This window comes from Bos mutus, chromosome 1 (assembly GCF_027580195.1).
Source record: "Bos mutus isolate GX-2022 chromosome 1, NWIPB_WYAK_1.1, whole genome shotgun sequence".
Taxonomy (NCBI): domain Eukaryota; kingdom Metazoa; phylum Chordata; class Mammalia; order Artiodactyla; family Bovidae; genus Bos; species Bos mutus.
In genome coordinates this window covers 77,090,948-77,111,050 of record NC_091617.1, presented here as the reverse complement: position 1 = coordinate 77,111,050, position 20,103 = coordinate 77,090,948, and the positions used below count along the sequence as shown (strand labels likewise).

At 40.1% G+C, this 20,103-nt stretch overlaps 1 protein-coding gene across 2 annotated transcripts in view; it reads left to right on the top strand.

Moving 5' to 3' along the window:
- The window catches only part of TPRG1 (tumor protein p63 regulated 1), a 217,222-nt gene that overhangs the window by 182,339 nt on the left and 14,780 nt on the right, over positions 1-20,103 (top strand). For both annotated transcript variants that reach the window (XM_070376834.1, XM_070376901.1), the window contains exon 6: positions 10,347-10,500. In XM_070376834.1, coding sequence (XP_070232935.1) covers positions 10,347-10,500 — 154 coding nt within the window. The remainder of the gene's footprint in view (positions 1-10,346; positions 10,501-20,103) is intronic.

Here is a 20,103-nt window from a genome sequence, read left to right as displayed (position 1 = left end):
TCCATCCATGTTGCTGCAAATGACATTATTTTTCATGGTTTAGTGATATTCCATTACTCATATGACTTATATGTAGCACATCTGGAAATAAGAACATTATAAAAATACAAGTCATGACACATACATTAAATTTTCTGTTTCTCTGATTCTCTCCTCTACCCTCAACCCAACTGGATCTTAGCTCTCATGATTTCCTCTGTCTTCAGTGTACTTAATGCTATTCTTTTTCAATCACCTTCTTGACTTATCAAAGTCCTCATATCCATCAAACCCCAGCTTAAAGACTACCTGCTTTACAAAGCTGTTCTAGAGTTTCTTGAAGACTTGTAATGTGTTCTTCAAACTCTTTTCATGGTACTTAGCACAAGGTTGAAGATCAGTAAACATGTATTAAACAAACGAAAACTTCTTTGATTCAACTCTTAGGGACTGTTCCTAACTCAGTCTTACTTACAAATTTATCCAGAATAATTTCTCTGAACTTTATAGAGGAATGTTAATGGGGATTTGCTGACAAAGTTGACATTCAGAGCAATTGTTAAATATTGCGGGAGTTATAGTCTAAAAGGTTTGAAGGAAGAATCAGAATATGAGGCTCCTAGTAAAGAATATAACACTAGTCTACCAGAGTATGTCTCTAAGGATGACAAATTTCATGTCATTTTCATCAGTGGCAAGCAGGTTATCATTTTGAATCCTAGGATCACAATTTGTTTCACCCTGACAAGCATGGAGCACCAAATGGAACTTCTAAAACATGAGCATTTAGATGCCCAAGACTGAAAGAACCAGTTTCTTCTCCTTTATCTAAAACTAATTTACTCTCTACTTTATGGGATTAACTTTCCATTTAAGTGGCAACTGTGAAACCAAAGCTTTTGTTATAAAATAGACACATTTCCCTTTAGGAAAAGGCCTGAGAAAAAGGGTTTTTTGTTTGTTTAATTATTTACCCGTGACTCCAATAGGAATGCATTCCTAGTTAGCCTGTCAATAGAAGTATAGAAATAGCAAATTAGAAAGAACTGCTGGAGTCAGGAATATTGATAACAGCGAGAAATGACTGCCTGATGGTAAGAGAAGAGACAGCTGATATAAGAACTAATAAACTTAGCAGTCCAGACTCTTTAAAGCTTGAGTAAGAGCCTTACTATTCATATATAACAATTGACCTTCATAAAGGAAAACATTAGAGGATAGCAAAGTATTGTGGAGGTCTGAATATTCGTCTAGGTACCCTTCTAAACTTCAGTCTCTGTTTTGGCAAAATTAAGCAGTGAAGGACATAGGACACACACAAATATTAAATCCCTTTCATGTCTTAAAATCTAGGGTTCATGATGATTTTTATTAAGCCATAAAAGAATTAGGTATTTTTAATATAAACTGTGTAAGAAAATAAGAATGTAAGTTTTAAAATGATGTCCACCCAAATAATCCCTTCATATCAATTCTGGAAAGTAAAATATTTCTGTACGTCATTTAAGTGAAACCCACAAGTAGATAATCCTTGTCTCTTTCTGGTCAGAAATGCTAGACATGTGCATTGTTGGAGTGTCTTCTAGAGGGTATCTAATCCAATGCCTTTATTGTTTTATAATAAGAGTGTCTTAGTCTTTTGAGGTTATTATAACAAAACACCAGAGACTGAGTAGCTTGTAAACAACCCAAATTTATTTCATAATTCTGGAACCTGGGAAGTCCAAGATCAAGGTGCCAGCAGATTCACCATCCAGTGAGGGCTTGCTTTCTGACTCATACATGATGCCTTCTCTCTGTGTCTTCACGTAACAGAAGGATGAAGGTCCTCTCTGGGGTCTCTTTTATAAAAGCACTAATCCTATTCCTGAGACCTCGGCCCTCATGACCTAACCTCCCAAAGGCTTCACTCCCTAATTTCATCACCTTGGGCTTAGGATTTTAACACAGACGTTCTGGGGGGATGCAAGGGGTTTCCCTTGTGGCTCAGCTGGGAAAGAATCTGCTCACAATGCGGGGGACCTGGGTTTGATCCCTGGGTTGCGAAGATCCCTTGGAGAAAGGAAATGCTACCCACTTCAGTATTCTGGCCTGGAGAATTCCCTAGACAGTATAGTTCATGAGGTCACAAAGAGTCGGACACAACTGAGCAACTTTCACTTTTCTGCGGGGATGCAAACATTCAGAAAGTGTGCTATGCTGTGCACTGTGCTCAGTCGTATCCAACTCTTTGTGACCACGTAGAACTACAGCCCACCAGGCACCTCTGTCAATGGCATTTTCCAAATAAGAATAGTGGAATGGGTTGCCATTTCCTCCTCCAGGGGATCTTCCTGACCCGGGGATCCAAATGGCATCGCCTGTGTCTCCTGCATTGCAGGTGTATTCTTTACCTGCTGAGCCATCAGGGAAGCCCTAACTGTAATAAACATTGTTTTGGTCTTTCTGCACAGATATAATTTATTTATTGGGCTTTAAAAGAACCTTAGAAATGATCTAGTTCAACTACCTGGTTTCACAGAGGACGCTTGGAGCCCAGACAAAAGAAAATATTTTAAGTTATTCAGCAAATAGATCCATCTTTTGAATGCAGGCCTCCTAACTGTACTCTGAATTACTATCCCAGCACCACACTACTCCTGAGTTCTCTCTTTACAGACATTGTTGGTCTGTTTATTGCTTTATCATTGACCTCTCCGTCATGAAACAAACTTTCTTGATTCCCCATGCCAATAAATGGTTAATCTCCCTGAGCCCAGGGCCCTGGAAACTTTCGGGAGGGAGCCAGGTGAGCAAAGAGAGCAGATAAAGGCAGCACCTGCCTATGGGTTTGGAACAGCCTGGGGACACGGAGAGAATGTAAACACGTTCTGCAGATCTTATTGTCTGACTCTGTGCCAGCGTCTTTTGGGTTCTTGTCATGGAAAATATTTCGTCTGAGGTCATTCATTGAGCAGAGGAGCATTGAATACCCTCCAGGGTGCCAACCCCGGTCCTGCTTTTGTGCAGAATAAATAAGCAAGGGACTAACGTTTCCGGGGCCTAGAAGCCTGTCTTGTAACAATACAGACCGGGAGGTAGGGAAAAGGAGCCATTTAGAAAACACACTGTGTTGTTCTGAACTACCCTCTCCCCCTGGCTGCCCGCCCGCCCCCCTCCTCCTGCGCGGCCTCCCTCTGTTTGCTCACCCCTACTTACAAGCACACGCCCTGCGTTTAGAGCAAGAGTTAATGTCTGTGCTTCCTCATAAATCTCGGTTTGCCGCCTGGAGCTATGTTTTTAATTCTGTGGTGGAGCTTTGAGATTTGAGATGAGTAGGAAGGAGGGGCGGCTGACGGAGGTAGTCATGAAAGCCGCCATGTCTCTCCTTCTGCGGACTGGCCTCCTCATTCGGTGCTTTAAACAGATATTTTATACCTCGGCACAGCATCTGTGAAAGCCTGGATAGAAGCTGCAGGGGTGGGGGTCGTCCTGGGAAAGGATGTTGACTGTATCACATTGTGCAAAAGGATGCACAGTTTTCTCCGAGGACAGAAAAAATGTGTGGAATGAGCAAATTAACCCAGACTGGTTGGCATGTTTTTCTAGTTCAGCTAAAAATGACTTCAAGGAGAGGAGTCTTTCTGACAAAAATAATTCAAGTCTCAAAAAGCTTGTAATTGAAGCAAGTTTTCCCTCCATTGAACTTGAACTCCATTTTTTGTTGTTAAACCATATTTGTTTTCCATGATTGGTCATTTGGACCTTGTAGGATAGCTTCTCCTGTATAAGCCTCCTCTCTTCAATATGCCTTTGCTTTTTTTTGGTGGAGGAGGAAAATCTGTTGGGCTGCTGTGATGATTTAAAGTAGTAATTGCTTGGGCCTTCCACCCTGCCTGCAACTGTATTTGAGTAGAATTCTGCGTCTGAGTCACTGAGTCAAACATGTAATTAACATGACTAAAGGAAGAACTCTGGTCTTTGAAAATTCTGGCCCTCGGTTTTTATGTCTATAAAATGCAAGAACTAGAAACACACCTCTAAAGAGCCTTCCAACTCAGTCATACTAGGATCCTAACAATCCTTAGCTGTTATATACCCTCTTCCTCCACCTAGTTCTTATGAGTCCTAATGGGTTTTTTCTTCTACTTCTGTACCTTTCTGTGAGGTTTTGAAATTTACCAGAAGTGAAATGTATATTAACCTTCTTGTTTCCACTTCTGTGGTAATGGAGGCCAGATCCAGCTGGTTTCTTTGAGGATAGAAACTGGTAACACAATAAGTTGTAATAGGTGAACTTCTGCGCTTCTGTAATGGGACATTCAGGTTTCTGTGCCTGTTTAGGCCTGGGAAGCAGACGACAGTAAAAGATCATGGGCTTCTAGAGTTCAGACTTTCCCTAGTGGCTCAGGTGATAAAGAATCCTCCTGCAATGCATGAGATCTGGATTCGATATTTGGGTCAGGAAGATCCCCTGGAGAAGGAAATGGCAATCCACTCCAGTATTCTTGTCTGGAGAATCCCATGGACAGAGGAGCCTGGTGGGCTACAGTCCATGGGGTCACAAAGAGTTGGACTCGACTGAGTGACTAACACTTTCACTTTCACTAGAGTTCAGGGATTGAACCCTATCCATTTCTCTACTCCTGATAATATACCACACAGAGAATTTGCTGATTCAATCGTGGAATTGAAGATAGAAAACAGGAATGCTGCAGAGAACCATCTCTAAGGTGATTTAAAAGATGATTTTTAATCTATTAGAAAAGTTTTACAGAACTGTGCTTATTCAATCTGAAGAACAGAATTGAAAGGTTGTCATAAGGTGAATGAGAGTCTCTCTGATGGATTTAAGTCTAAGTAGGAAATCATATGGGCTTCCCAGGTGGTGCTAATGGTAAAGAACCTACCTGACAATGCAGGAGACATAAGAGACGTGGGTTCCATCATTGCTGGGTTGGGAAGGTCCCCTGGAGGAGGGCATGGCTACCCACTGCAGTATTCTTGCCTGGAGAATCCCATGGACAGAAGAGCCTGGTGGGCTACAGTCCATGAATTCGAAAAGAGTCGGACACAACTGAAGTGACTGAGCATGCACAGGAAATTATATACATCAATACACTTGTGTGAAGCAGAAGCTGAACACATAAGAAATACCCTGGGACTCAGAATCAGATGGAGGAAAAGGGATTAATAGGTGAAGTAACACATAGAAGACTTTAGCACCTCTGTGCTGAAGACTCAGATAATGTTCTGATTAAACCTGGTCATATTCTTTATCTTATTTCCTGTGAAGTGAACTTCACCTGTTTCTATCAAAATATTTTTTAGAAAATTGCTTATAAGGGTCAAAAAAAAAAAAAAAAAAAGAAAGAAAGAAAGCCTCTAACAATACCCAGTAAGCATTATGCTACATGATAGGAATTTAATATTTGCTAGTTGGACAGAACCTTCCAGCATACGAAACATTTTTTCATCTATTATCCTCTTGTCCCTCATGAAATTGTGATTACCTAAATATGCCAGAAAATTTGGAAAACTCAGCAGGGGCCACAGGACTGGAAAAGGTCAGTCTTCATTCCAATCCCAAAGAAAGGCAATGCCAAAGAATGCTCAAACTACCACACAACTGCACTCATCTCACACACTAGTAAAGTAATGCTCAAAATTCTCCAAGCCAGGCTTCAGCAATATGTGAACCGTGAACTTCCTGATATTCAAGCTGGTTTTAGAAAAGGCAGGGGAACCAGAGATCAAATTGCCAACATCTGTTGGATCATGGAAAAAGCAAGAGAGTTCCAGAAAAGCATCTATTTCTGCTTTATTGACTATGCCAAAGCCTTTGACTGTGTGGATCACAATAAACTGCGGAAAATTCTGAAAGAGATGGGAATACCAGACCACCTGACCTGCCTCTTGAGAAACCTATATGCAGGTCAGGAAGCAACAGTTAGAACTGGACAGGGAACAACAGATTGGTTCCAAATAGGAAAAGGAGTACGTCAAGGCTGTATATTGTTACCCTGCTTATTTAACTTATATGCAGAGTACATCATGAGAAACGCTTCAAGCTTGTGCTGGAGGAAGCACAAGCTGGAATCAAGATTGCCAGGAGAAATATCAATAACTTCAGATATGCAGATTGCACCATCCTTATGGCAGAAAGTGAAGAAGAACTAAAGAGCCTCTTGATGAAAGTGAAAGAGGAGAGTCAAAAAGTTGGCTTAAAGCTCAACATTCAGAAAACAGATCATGGCATCTGGTCCCATCACTTCATGGGAAATAGATGGGGAAACAGTGGAAACAGTGTCAGACTTTATTATCTTGGGCTTTAAAATCACTGCAGATGGTGACTGCAGCCATGAAATTAAAAGATGCTTATTCCTTGGAAGGAAAGTTATGACCAACCTGGACTGCATATTAAAAAGCAGAGACATTACTTTGCCAACAAAGGTCCATCTAGACAAGGCTATGATTTTTCCAGTGGTCATGTATGGATGTGAGAGTTGGACTGTGAAGAAAGCTGAACACCGAAGAATTGATGCTTTAGAATTGTGGTGTTGGAGAAGACTCTTGAGAGTCCCTTGGACTGCAAGGAGATCCAACCAGTCCATCCTAAAGGAGATCAGTCCTGGGTGTACATTGGAAGGACTGATGCTGAGGCTGAAACTCCAATACTTTGGCCACCTCATGCAAAGAGTTGACTCATTGGAAAAGACCTGATGCTGGGAGGGATTGAGGGCAGGAGGAGAAGGGGATGACAGAGGGTGAGATGGCTGGATGGCATCACTGACTCAATGGACGTGAGTCTGAGTGAACTCCAGGAGTTGGTGATGGACAGGGAGGCCTGGCGTGCTGCGATTCATGGGGTCACAAAGAGTCGGACATGACTGAGTGACTCAACTGAACTGAACTGAACTCTCAGGAAGGTAGTGTGAAATGTGCAAAGGTATAGAACTAGTGAAAGCCGAAGTTTACCCTTAGAGTATGTTTTTGAAAATGCTATCACATTTTCTTTGCTAAATAGTTTGATTTTGGCATTATTTTTCTGGGACTATGCTCCCATGTTGATTAATTTGAACAGAGCAGCTCAGTGAGAAAGACCCAGTCTTCTCACCCTGGTGACATAACATTTTTATAAATTCCCCCTATACTTCTAGGGCTTATTTTCCTATAATCTCATAATTGCTAATGTTAAAAGAGTATATAAAAATTTACAGCTCCTTTTGAGACAGGGCTTTCTGACCTTTAGCTGGGATCCCTGGGCAGGCTTTGTGCCCACAGATTATGGCTGGCTCCTTCAGGCAATTCTTTTATCTCTGTGTCTGTTGGAAATGATGCTGCCTTGTGTAATGGCAGGAGCTTAACTTGGGAGGTATTTTGTAACTATAGTCCAGGATGCTGAAAAGACCCCTAAATGGAATCTTGAGAGACCAGGGCTCTCACCAGGTCACCCCTGTGTGTAGTGATGCTTCAGGCAAGCCTTGGTCCTTTCTGAGACTCAGTTTTCTCATCTCCAGAAAGAAGGCACTCGGTTGTATCTTCCAAAAGCCCTTTGGGCTCTGAGATTCTACAGTTTATAAACCTTAAACTATTGCTCCACCGCAAGGTGCCTGATTTGTTCTTTCCCATGTTTGTAAAACACTGTGGTAGGTGCTAAAGTTCCTGAGGAGTGAGGGAACAATACTGGGTGAGGGTTTTGCAGCAGAAGATGTGTTCTTCTCAGTGGGGCTAAGCTGATGCTCCTAAACTAAAGAAGCCACAATCCATAGGTTTCTTGTAGATCTTGTATATCCTTGACTGGGTAACGCTAGTAGCATCATGACAATAGCTGTCTACACCATTTACACAGAGTTACTGAGGTCATGAAATATCACCACATGGAGACACTCTGAAGGAAAGATGGGGAAACTGAGATTCAGAAAGAGAAATGAGCTTGGCTATATAGTCACATAGCATTAAGTGTCAAAACCAAGACTCTTCCTCAGCACTCCCTGACTTCCTGTTCACTGCATTTTTTATTCTCTTCTCTCCCCTCGGATGACCACTCCCATGGTACCACATATAACTGTTTAATAAAGCATTCCTGGTCATATTCTCCACAGTTGCCTTAATGATATCTGACAGAATATGATAGATTTTCATGGCACTCTAGTTCTGAAAGATTTGCTGAGAAATGCCACCCTAGTTTTACCTTTAGAGAAAGCGCTCAGTTGTAGATTTCTCTTCCCAGCTATCACCCCTGGAGTTCAGGAGAGAAGGTTGGCTGAACTTGTCTATTTAGAAATAGTATACTACATCTCTGAAAGGCATTGCCACACTCAAATTGATCGGTTGCTTAGAAATAGGGTCCTTTTGAATTTCATGCTTTTAAACTTCCTTTGGGGGTTTCTCTAAAGTGAAAGAATATAAACTATGTTTACTGGGAAAGCTATCTTGGCAAATTTTCATCCCCTTTGGATAAAAGGAAAATTGCACCTAGTACATGAAACGACATATGAAGTAGTAAATAATTGCATCATGCAAGTTGTTTTAATGGACTCAAGCCAGAATGCTCCATTAACTAGCATACATAGAATATTCATTGAGTTTAAGGCTTATTATCAGGCCAGGGAAACAAAGGAATGAAGTAAAGTACGGGAGGGTCAGGGGGGAGATAAATATCAGTGTGTATACTCAGTCGTGTCTGACTCTTTTGCAGCCCCATAGACTGAATGCCACAAGGCTTCTCTGGCCATGAGAGTTTTCAGGCAAGAATACTGGAGTGGGTAGCCATTTCCTCCTCCAGAGGATCTGTTGTATCCAGGGGTCGAACCCCATCTGCTGTGTCTTCTGCATTGCAGGCAGATTCTTTACCCTCTGAGCCATCAAGGAAGCCAGTATAGCAGCTAAGAAAATGAACCAGCAAAAAGGGAACTTTAGCGATATTCAATGATATTTTAATTTTTCTCTCTTTTCTTTTTCTTTTTTTCTCCTTCCTGGGCAAAGGATTAAGGACAAAAAAAAAAAAAAAAAAAAAGGCTGGATATCAGCCTTCAGATAGAATCATCAAAAATCTGAGAATTGGGCAGCAGAATGTTCCAGGCTCTTTTCTTACTTCCCTTTTGTAAAAGAAGCTGAGGCCAATTGGGGTGTTTTATATGTAGGTGTGAGGTTGTGTTTATACACATCTCTACATGGATAAATATTTGAAAACCACAATGACATTCCTAAAGGAATCTATCCTTAATACAGGAAGTGACAGCTTTGTGAAGGCATCACAGTTGAGCTCTGGTTTTTCCTTCTAGATACCAGGATTTAATTTCTAGAAGAAATGAGAGCTCTGTGATGTTCCATGGGGCTGCTTAGAATTACAGGTAACTTAGTTTTAAAGCTTGTCGAATGCAAAGCACCTGAGATTGGCTTAACCTCCAGGGACCTCTTTGCATTCAGAAATGTCTAAAACCACAAACTGTAAATTCTGAAGGATACCGGCAAAAAGAAGAGGCCACAGAGATTATAGACTTGTTATTCAGTGGACCACATTCCCCTCCCACAACTCCCCTCCTATCATCACTCCCAAACCTACTTTCTCTTGCTCTGCACTTAGGTTTACCAAATGGGCTTGGCCTCTAAAAGACAGTGGTGCCTCCCACATACTGTGGATCAGAACTGTGACCAGGCAGAACTCTGGCATGTGTGCTGCTGCAATTCTGGTGGATGAAATGTGTGCAGAGAATAGAGAACCAGGAGACATAAAAGCTGAGGTCACAGGGCATTTTAAATTGGCCATCAATTCTCTTAAAGATCAAACATACCCTTCTTCTACAGAAGTCCCAATGTCTTTTCTCAGTCATTTGTTGCCTGGTTTTACTGCTTGGTAGATTCTATAGTTGCTATTATTTTCCTTCTTCTTGAAACCATCTCCCATGTTGACTATGTCTTCCATGTTTCGATTCCTGTCCTGCCACCTTGACTCTTCTTTCTTCCTTTCTCTTTTAGCTTTGACCATCAGAATATTGGCATAACTTCAGTATGCTTATTTCCAGCCTTAGTTTCTGTCCAGAACACCAGAGTAACATTTCCAACCAAGCATTAACCTACAGAATTCTCAACAACACCTTGAACTCATCAGTTGTTGTTGTTCAGTTGCCAAGTCGTGTCTTCATGATCCCATGGACTGCAGCACACCAGGCCTCTCTGTCCCTCACTCATCATGTTTGAGACCAAATCCATCCTTGTCTTTCCTCTTAAATTCCTTGGGAGAATTCAGCTAGTTGGTAGGTCAGCCTCTTATCTCAGCATCAATACAAAGGCTGACTGGGGTAGTACGTTTCCTTTGCATCCTTTTCTTTTTTGGTTTAATCTAATGAAGGTGACTAATCTAAGGGAAAGCTTCTTTCTTGCAGGAGACAAGGAGAAGGCCTTAGGATCTACTGGGGGAGTCCTGAGCAACAGTCACTGTTCGTCCGCTGGAATCCGTGGTCCACTGAGATGCCTTTTGCTACCTTCACTGAGCACCCCATGAAATACACAAGTGAGAAGTTTCTCGGAATTTGCAAGGTAGGAGGCAGCTTGGGCATCACTCTTAAATTAGTTTTTGTGGAGAATCTATGTGCTTTAAAAACATGTAATGTTAAAAAAATGATAAGATTCAACCTCGGTTTTATATAGACAAAAGCTATAATAGGTTTATAGAATTTTTTTAGTAAACAGTGGAGCTGTTTTATATTAGAAAGAATGCATTGTATTTATATTAACCATATGATGCTATTTCCTCTTGCTAATTTCTTAGCAAAAATCATAGTGTAATATTGTTGAAAACTTGCAATACTTGTGTTCATCTATGTCTATTGCTTACAGTGTATATAGAATTTTCTGTGTATAATTAAATTATAATTATTTTATTCAGAGAAGGAATGTAGAGTAGTGTTAAGTAGGAAGTCAGATATAGCTCTGTGATCATGTTTAATCACTTTTTTCCTCTAGGCCTTGGTAGTATTATCTCTAAAATGGACATGATGAACAACTGCCTTTCCTCTGAACCTCACTGGGCCATTGTAAGGTTAAATTGGATAAAGTATATATAAATGCTCCATAAATTATAAAGAAATTAAGAGTATTTTTTATGTCTTTAAATCTCATCTTCCCAAGTAGATTTTAAATTTGTCTCAGATGGCTGAGAGGTCCCCGTCTACTATTATTTCAACTTTCCTAGGGAGACTTATGGAGAAGGCAATGGCACCCCACTCCCATACTCTTGCCTGGCAAACCCCGTGGACGGAGGAGCCTGCTAGACTGTAGTCCATGGGGTCGCTAAGAGTCGGACACAACTGAGCGACTTCACTTTCACTTGTCAGTTTCATGCACTGCAGCAGGAAATGGCAACCCACTCCAGTGTTCTTGCCTGGAGAATCCCAGGGACGGGGGAGCCTGGTGGGAGGCTGTCTGTGGGGTCGCACAAAGTTGGACACAACTGAAGTGACTTAGCAGCAGCAGCAGGGAGACTTAAGCTGTCCTTGGACACTCTGAATAGTCAGAAAGTAAAACAGAGCTATAAATGCAGTGAAAAATCAGCCTTTATATTTTCAACAAAACCATATATATATAAGAATATACATAAGGGCTTCGAAATTCTTGCCTTCTCTGTCCTTTCTATTTTATCTTTATAGGCTGTCACATCATTTTAGAGTATCATAATTCTTTATTTGCTATAAATTCAAAATATGGAAGTCTGCATTTAAGTCCTCCTATGGTTGGATGGCATATATTCTATTTTTTGCTTTATTTTAAACAGACTTCTTCATGTAAGCAAGTATGTATGTGTATAAACAAATAATTTTAATTAATAAATCCATTGTTTTACAAAAAGGATCGGAGGCAAAATGTATGTGATCAGAGGCTAGAGGGGGGTCTTCTTTCCCTCTAACACATAAGTGAAGTTGGCTAGAATCCCATTCTGCTCTCAGCAAAAGGCAAGGGTCTTTTTAAGATTTATTTAGATGTCTTCAGTGGCTTATGGTCTCAAGGTTTGCCTCTGATGTCAAGCACTTGAAGGCACTAAATTAGTTCACTGTATGGATTATGTCATTCTCCTAATTCACCATACCTCAACCCAAGCATCAACATCAGCCACTAGTCTGACTCTTAACTACCCAAAGTCATATAGAACAACATAACCCTGATACAAAGACATATACATGAGAGAAGACTCACTCAGAGCTTCTGGGAGATACGATAGGAATGTACATCACAATAATGCCCAGAACTTCAGATGGAATATTGGATCTTATTTTTAAAAGACATTATTAACAATAATGCTCAGATGCATTGCTTCAGAATCTCGTCTTCTCTTTCCTGCTCTTGTTCTTCCCCAAACTCCTGTTCTTTTCCTCTTCCTTATTAAAGTGCAGAGTCATTTATCTGTTTCTCTTTTTTTTTAATACATGTTAATCCAACTGAAAGAACTTAATAATGTATGTTTCCAAAGCCATTTCCTGCCTTTAAGGGGAATCTGGTTCTAATAATTAATATAATATATATTTTGAAGTAGTAGTCATTCTTTTTTATTACAAGTCAAAAATAAATACCACCTGCTTTGGTTATGGCATCCATCACTTTCTGGGCCAAGTCTTCTCTTATTTCTCATACCTGGTATCTTTAAGCACTTATTCTCTGAGTGTTCTTTGCTGAAAGAAATTCAGGGTAAAGGACTGAAAAACAAGTTCTGTTACCTTCAGAGAAATACCACTGCATGGCTCTAATACTTGATAATGCTTTATTTTTTTCTGCCATATAGAAGTAAAATTGAATACTTTAAAAGGAAGATGAAAAATAAAATATCAAAAGGGAGTGAAAACAAGGTCCTACTGTATAGCACAGGGAACTCTGCTCAATGTTAAGTGGCAGCCTGGATGGGAGGGGAGTTTAGGGGAGAATGGATACGTGTATACATATGGCTAAGTCCCTTTACTATTCACTTGAAACTATCACAACTTTGTTAATTGGCTATACTCCAATATAAGATAGAAAGTTTAAAAAAGGGGTTGTGGTAGAATAACTACCCCCTAAATATACATGAATGCAGCTAGTAGACTGGAACATTACATTTTGCCCAAGACTTCCTATCAGCCAAGGGAAACTTGAGGTTCATATAGCTCTCCTTAGATAGAAGTAAGAATAGCGGGTGTGTGTGTGTGTGTGTGTGTGTGTGTGTGCACGCACGCATGTGCATACATGGGTATGAGCAGGGCAAGTGGTTGATTAATTAGTTGGTTTTCAGTCAATCAAACTACTTTGTGAATCTGTTAAGTGTATTTTCTTTAAGGATTTTCTCATTCAACTATTCTTTCAAAGTCTTCTTTTCTTCCTATAAACAGTCTGGAACCTTCATTTGCCAAACCGTTTCTTAGTCAAAGGCCACCCTGAGTCCCAGATCTCTAAGAAAACAAGTGATCTCAGTCTGGGATATGAGATGATGACTGCTCTGATCCAGTTCTTTGTGTCTTGGTTTCTCTTTTGTTGTTGGTTTTTATGTCACAAAGTTATTTGTGTTTAGGACTTTTTCCAAAATTGGCTTTGATTAATTCTCAGTTATATTAATGCAAAAGTATAAATAAGAATAGTAATTCTGGGGATATAGAATTCCTTTTATATGAATATTTTGGTATAATACAATTTTTAAAGGGTGATTTAAACTACCTTTTTTAAATTTCTCTAGTAAATGAAATAGGGAAAAGTAAAAGAATATGGTGAAAGTGCATAACTAAATGAAATACCTGAAGCAATTTAATTCAATTTGAAAATGAAGGTCACTCAGTCATGTCTGACTCTTTGTCTGACTCTTTCTTCAGGCCAGAATACTGGAGTGGGTAGCCTTCTCCAGGGGATCTTCCCTACCCAGGGATCGAGCCCAGGTCTCCCACATTGCAGGCAGATTCTTTACCAGCTGATCTACAAGGGAAGCCCAAGAATACTGGAATGGGTAGCTTATCCTTTCTCCAGGGGATCTTCCCAATCCAGGAATTGAGCTGGGGCCTCCTGCATTGCAGGCAGATTTTTTTACCAACTGAGCTTTGAGGGAAGCCCTAATTCAATTTAGGAAACCCACAATGGCAGAAGAGAGGAAATTATGTGGAACTGAGCTCTTCACAGTCAAAAATTTCAAATTATTTACTATCTAATGGAATAATTTATTTTTAAAAGTACATTTATAAAATTCATTTTTTTATTTTAATTTTTTTTGGTTTTTACTCAGAGTCTTTTATTCTACAGCACTTGGAATCTCTTTATTTGACAAATGTTTTCTAGTACCTACAAGTTGTGGGTATTATGATTGTGATCAAGAATACAAATATAAATGAGACAAGATTCTTGCCTTTGTGGAAGGCATTGTTTAATAGAGGAAGCAGATAAAAATACAAAGATTTTAAAATAAGTATTAAAGAACTGAAAAAGAAGTTTGGATCAGATGCAAAGATGTGGAGACAGTTGAAAGTGCATGGAGTGTCTTAGACACAGACAGCTTAGCTGGAGTTGAATCTTGTGTATTTCTCACCATAATTGTATTGGCTCATATGGTACATATAAGTACATAGACTACATTAGGGGTGCTAGGAATGGAGAGAGATGAAGAAATCTTGAGATATTCAGGATATCAGTGGAAGAAGATAACTGATAGGATATGGTAGGTGAATGAGAAGAAGATGTCAAAGATTGTAGTCTGTTTTGGTAGATGGTGAGTCCATTAATTTAAAAGGAGAGAACTAAAAGAAGAGTAGGTGTGGGGATTCTGTTTAGGACATATTGAGTTTGAAATGTTCATGAAATGTGGAGTTGAGCTGGTTGCCAGGAAGTTAGAAATTTAGGTCTGTTTGAAGCTCAGGAGACAAAGTTGAACTGGTAATATAGGTGTCAGATCATACAACACTGGGGCAAAGCTGAGTCATGGGATTGATTGGGCTGAAAGGTACCTGAGGAAGGAGCATTAATGGGTAAATTGCATTCAAATTCAAATTTATACTATCTCTAAGTCCTTCAGCACTGATCTAAAAAAATGCCCATCAATTTATGAAATACTATGTCAAAATTCACTACTTCTTTTACCTATCTCACTAACTCTATATCATTTCTATATCTGATAAGTATGATAGTCAAGTGGCCTCTTTCCAGATATTCTTGCTTACCTCCAATCCTTACCAACTTTTTCAATCTGCGCGTTCACATACTTTGCATTTCTCGTATAAACAGTTGTGAAAATAGAAACATTTTTGGTACTGCTTTTATTATTACAAGACATAATAATTTCATATAAATTTTGTAATTCAGTTCAGTTCAGTTGCTGAGTCGTGTCCAACTCTTTGCGACCCCATGACCCGCAGCATGCCAGGTCTCCCTGTCCATCACCAACTCCTGGAGTTCACTCAGACTCACGTCCATTGAGTCAGTGATGCCATCCAGCCATCTCATCCTCTGTCGTCCCCTTCTCCTCCGGCCTCAATCCCTCCCAGCATCAGAGTCTTTTCCAATGAGTCAACTCTTCGCATGAGGTGGCCAAAGTACTGGAGTTTCAGCTTTAGCATCATTCCTTCCAAAGAAATCACAGGGCTGATCTCCTTCAGAATGGACTGGTTGGAACTCCTTGCAGTCCAGGGGACTCTCAAGAGTCTTCTCCAACACCACAGTTCAAAAGCGTCAATTCTTCGGCACTCAGCCTTCTTCACAGTCCAACTCTCACATCCATACACGACCACAGGAAAAACCATAGCCTTGACTAGATGGACCTTTGTTGTAATTACATGATATTTATTGATTACAGTTTGCATGTTTTCATGTAATTCAATTAACAAAAACTCTTTGAGGTCAGAATGCTATCTCCACTTTAAAAGTGGAGGTTCTTACAGTGGTTAAGTGAATTGGCTGAGGTCTTATAATTATAACTGTATTTCCACATTCAAATAATTTGTTAATGCTCAAGAAGAAAAAACCAGAAGGAAGTCTGTGTGTGTGCATATTCATAGTCATGGCTATGATATATGATAGGGTAGGATATATCATATTTTTACAACCAAGGTCAGTTATTCTTAATTGTTTCATCCACTTTATATTTGCAACTTCTAGCCATATCTTTCTTCTTTTAACCATTTGTTACGGAATTAGTTTCATTTGCCCAATGCACAGCAAGCCAAATGCTTAGATGCTGAGGTTTTCTGCAGAGAAAGGATTTCTTCCCAAGGAAGCCAAAAGAGAAGAAAGGAGAACAGATCTCCAATCTGCCTCCCCAAACTCAAGAGGCTTGAGATATTTATGAGATAAAGAAGCAGGGTGGTCTGAGGCATGGAGAAAGGTGATTGGAGGCAAGAAAAAGCTGAGGCGATCCGTGTTCCACGCAGGCATACCTAAGTTAACTGCTGCTTCTTCGGATGCATATTCAGAAAATGGCAGCATCAGCATGATCTGAGGGTGGAGTTTTTGGCCCTCTGACATCAAGAGGTCATTCTTTGGACACTTACGTAGGCCCAGTTAAATGGTCAGAATCTCGACTAATTTGAACCGTCAAGACTAGCTCCATGTTTCGAAAATTAACTTAAGCCACCATCGTTAGGGCTACTCATAATTAGAGGCATGATCGATAAGGGGCAGTTAAAGGAATCTTGTGATATATTCTTTAATCTACATGAAGCTTGGAGGGCTTGCAATTTGCAGGAACAATTAAAGTGAGTTTAATCAGTGAAGACAGGTTACAGAGTGGTATTTATTAAGCAAATTATAGACCAAGAATCTAACTGATTAATGTGCTTGATTTCACATTGTCTTAATGGATTCTTTGATTGTGTGGAGAGTCTTGTTGAGAGGAACTAGTGATTGAGTCCAGAGCTTTAGAATAATAGTGAATAGATCATGAATGCTCTATTGCCTAATCAAAGTGAGCCACAGACCAAACCTTTTTTACTTTTGTCTGGCATCTTTCTTCTTATTTTTGAGAGAATTATGAAACTGAACCAATATTTTAGTAATCAAATGTAACTTTATATTCTTAACCCCTTGGTTTCCCACCACATAGACTGAACAAATATTTATTTGTTTATTTTTGTTATTTTAATTGTTCGGCTGCTCGGCTTTTGGAGTCTTCATTCCCTGACTTAGGATTGAACCCAGATTGAATGACTAATTTCATTGGTCTTGACAATGAAAGCACTGAGTCCTAACCATTGGATTGCCATGGCATTCCTTAACAAATATTTGTTAAGTGTCCATCTGGCATACTGTTAATATATGCAGAGCAATGCAGTGGATACTCATTGGAATTTTGTTGTTTGTTTAGTTGCTGAGTTGTGTCCTACTCTTTTGTGACCCCATGGACTGTATTCTGCCAGGCTCCTCTGTCTATTGGATTTCCCAGGCAAGAATGTTAGAGTAGCCATTTCCTTCTCCAGGGGCTCTTCAGAACCCAGGGATCGAACTTGTGTCTCCTGCATTGGCAGACAGATTCTTTACCACTGAGCCACCAGGGAAGCCCTAATTGTTGGGATAGCAAGAAGAATAAAACAGATTTTGTCCTCCAGACATTTATAGTCTAGAGGGAGAATGCAAAAATGGTACTTAAAAAATTATAATTTGATGTACAAATACTGTTGATAGAATCAAAAGGTTCTATCAGAGCCCAGCAAAAACAATAGATAAGTCCAGAAGTTAACAAATGTGATAACATTTGATGTGAAACTCAAGAGTGATTTAGCCATCAAAGCAGATGCCGAAAGACATTTTAAGTAAAAGAAACATGATTAGATGCTGCAAATTACAAACGTGTATAAGATGTTCTTGGACAAAGAGTCATTCACTTAAGCTAGAGTTTAAAGTGTGTGTGTGTGTATGTGTGTGTGTGTGAATGTGCATATATGCATGGGGAGGGTTGGGGAAATGGAATAGGATGAGGATAGAAATTAGAATTTGTAGGAAAAAAAGCTTCTGCCTCAGTCTCCTTTTTTGCTCTATACTCTTGAACATACAGTCACAGTGTATCTATAAAGATAATTCCAAATAATCGTGCAAGGATGATACAAACATTCTGTTCAGTTGTGCGGCTTCCCAAGTGGTTTCCATTGTTGGGTGTTGGATGGACTTACTTTTTATTTCAACATGCTTCACTTGCTACAATGGGAGGGTGAAACCTGTAGCCTGAGGCTTGGAAAACCTGCTCAGCAAAGGAATGTGGGCCTGCAGGCATGAAACCTGGTCTCTTTACCCAGGGTAAACAGGAAGCAAGAGATGGTTGTAATAAGGAAAACTGAGACTCTGGGCAGTGAACTGCTGGCAGACAGCACCTGAAGCAAACCAGGGGCCCAGTCACTCAGCTGGTAAATAATCGCTGTAAAGTCAAGAATATCACACACACACACACACACACACCACATACACCTATCCTTTACCCTAACCAGCACTCAGGCCTTCTGTAACCGGAGTTGTTAAAACTTGACCCTCTGCTTTTGAGGCTGGAATAATAGAGGGAGCCAGGGGTGGGCGTATAAAAGCTTTTAAAGAAAAGTATGTGGCTGGTGGCATTCATATCAAATGACACCACGTTCCTGTCACACAGATTAAGTTCAGGTGCTTGAAATGCTCAAGAGCCAGCCTGGGGACTTGGCCTTTTGTCTGCCTCTCCTTCATGCCCATCTTGTCCCTCTGTTTTCATGGTCCATCTTAAAGAGCTCACAGAAATGACTAGAAATGAAGGGCATCTTACCTGAGTGAAATGCCAAGTTCACTGAATGTAAAGTAGTGTTAACTTTTTCCTTCCAGCATTTTGATTCTGAGGCCACAGAGAATTCTCATGAAATAAAACTTATGATGAGGACTGGGGAGGCATTCCAGAACTTAATTTCATATATATATATATATATATATATATATATATATATATATATATATATAAAATCTGTGAAAAGGCATCTTGACAACCAAGAAGGTGTTGCCCATGGAAAAGTTGAGGTGAACTGAGCTTTAGATTTGGGGAAATCATAGTTAAATGATGACATAGTTAATTATTTATTCACAATATTGATTATTGGCAATAGGCTTCCTTTAATGCCTTTGCAATATGACTCCAAGTTCTACCTTAATCTTATATCCTTCCCCAGACCTTCCTGGAAGACATTAGCAGGTGGGCACATGTGCATAGAGCATTTACAAATCCTTATTTATTGAAGTTAGTTTGATCTTTGTAGACAACTTATGAATTTGATGCTATTCAGTTCAGTTCAGTCACTCAGTCATGTCTGACTCTTTGTGACCCCGCAGCACGCCAGGCCTTGCTGTCCATCACCAACTCCCGGAGTTCACTCAAACTCACATCCATCGAGTCGGTGATGCCATCCAGCCATCTCTTCCTCTGTCATCCCCTTCTCCTCCAGCCCCCAATCCCTCCCAGCATCAGAGTCTTTTCCAATGAGTCAACTCTTTGCATCAAGTGGCCAAAGTACTGGAGTTTCAGCTTTAGCATCATTCCTTCCAAAGAACACCCAGGACTCATCTCCTTTAGGATGGACTGGTTGGATCTCCTTGCAGTCCAAGGGACTCTCAAGAGTCTTCTCCAACACCACAGTTCAAAAGAATCAATTCTTCAGTGCCCAGCTTTCTTCACAGTCCAACTCTCACATCCATACATGACCAATGGAAAAACCATAGCCTTGGCTAGACGAACCTTTGTTGGCAAAGTAATGTCTCTGCTTTTGAATATGCTATCTAGGTTGGTCATAACTTTCCTTCCAAGGAGTGTCTTTTAATTTCATGGCTGCAGTCACCATCTGCAGTGATTTTAAAGCCCAGAAAAACAAAGTCTTACACTGTTTCCACTGTTTCCCCATCTATTTCCCATGAAGCGGTGGGACCAGATGCCATGATCTTAGTTTTCTGAATGTTGAGCTTTAAGCCAACTTTTTGACTCTCCTCTTTCACTTTCATCAGGAGGCTTTTTAGTTCCTCTTCACTTTCTGCCATAAGGGTGATGTCATCTGCGTATCTGAGGTTATTGATATTTCTCCCGGCAATCTTGATTCCAGCTTGTGTTTCTTCCAGTCCAGCGTTTCTCATGATGTACTCTGCATATAAGTTAAATAAACAGGGTGACAATATACAGCCTTGATGTACTCCTTTTCCTATTTGGAATCA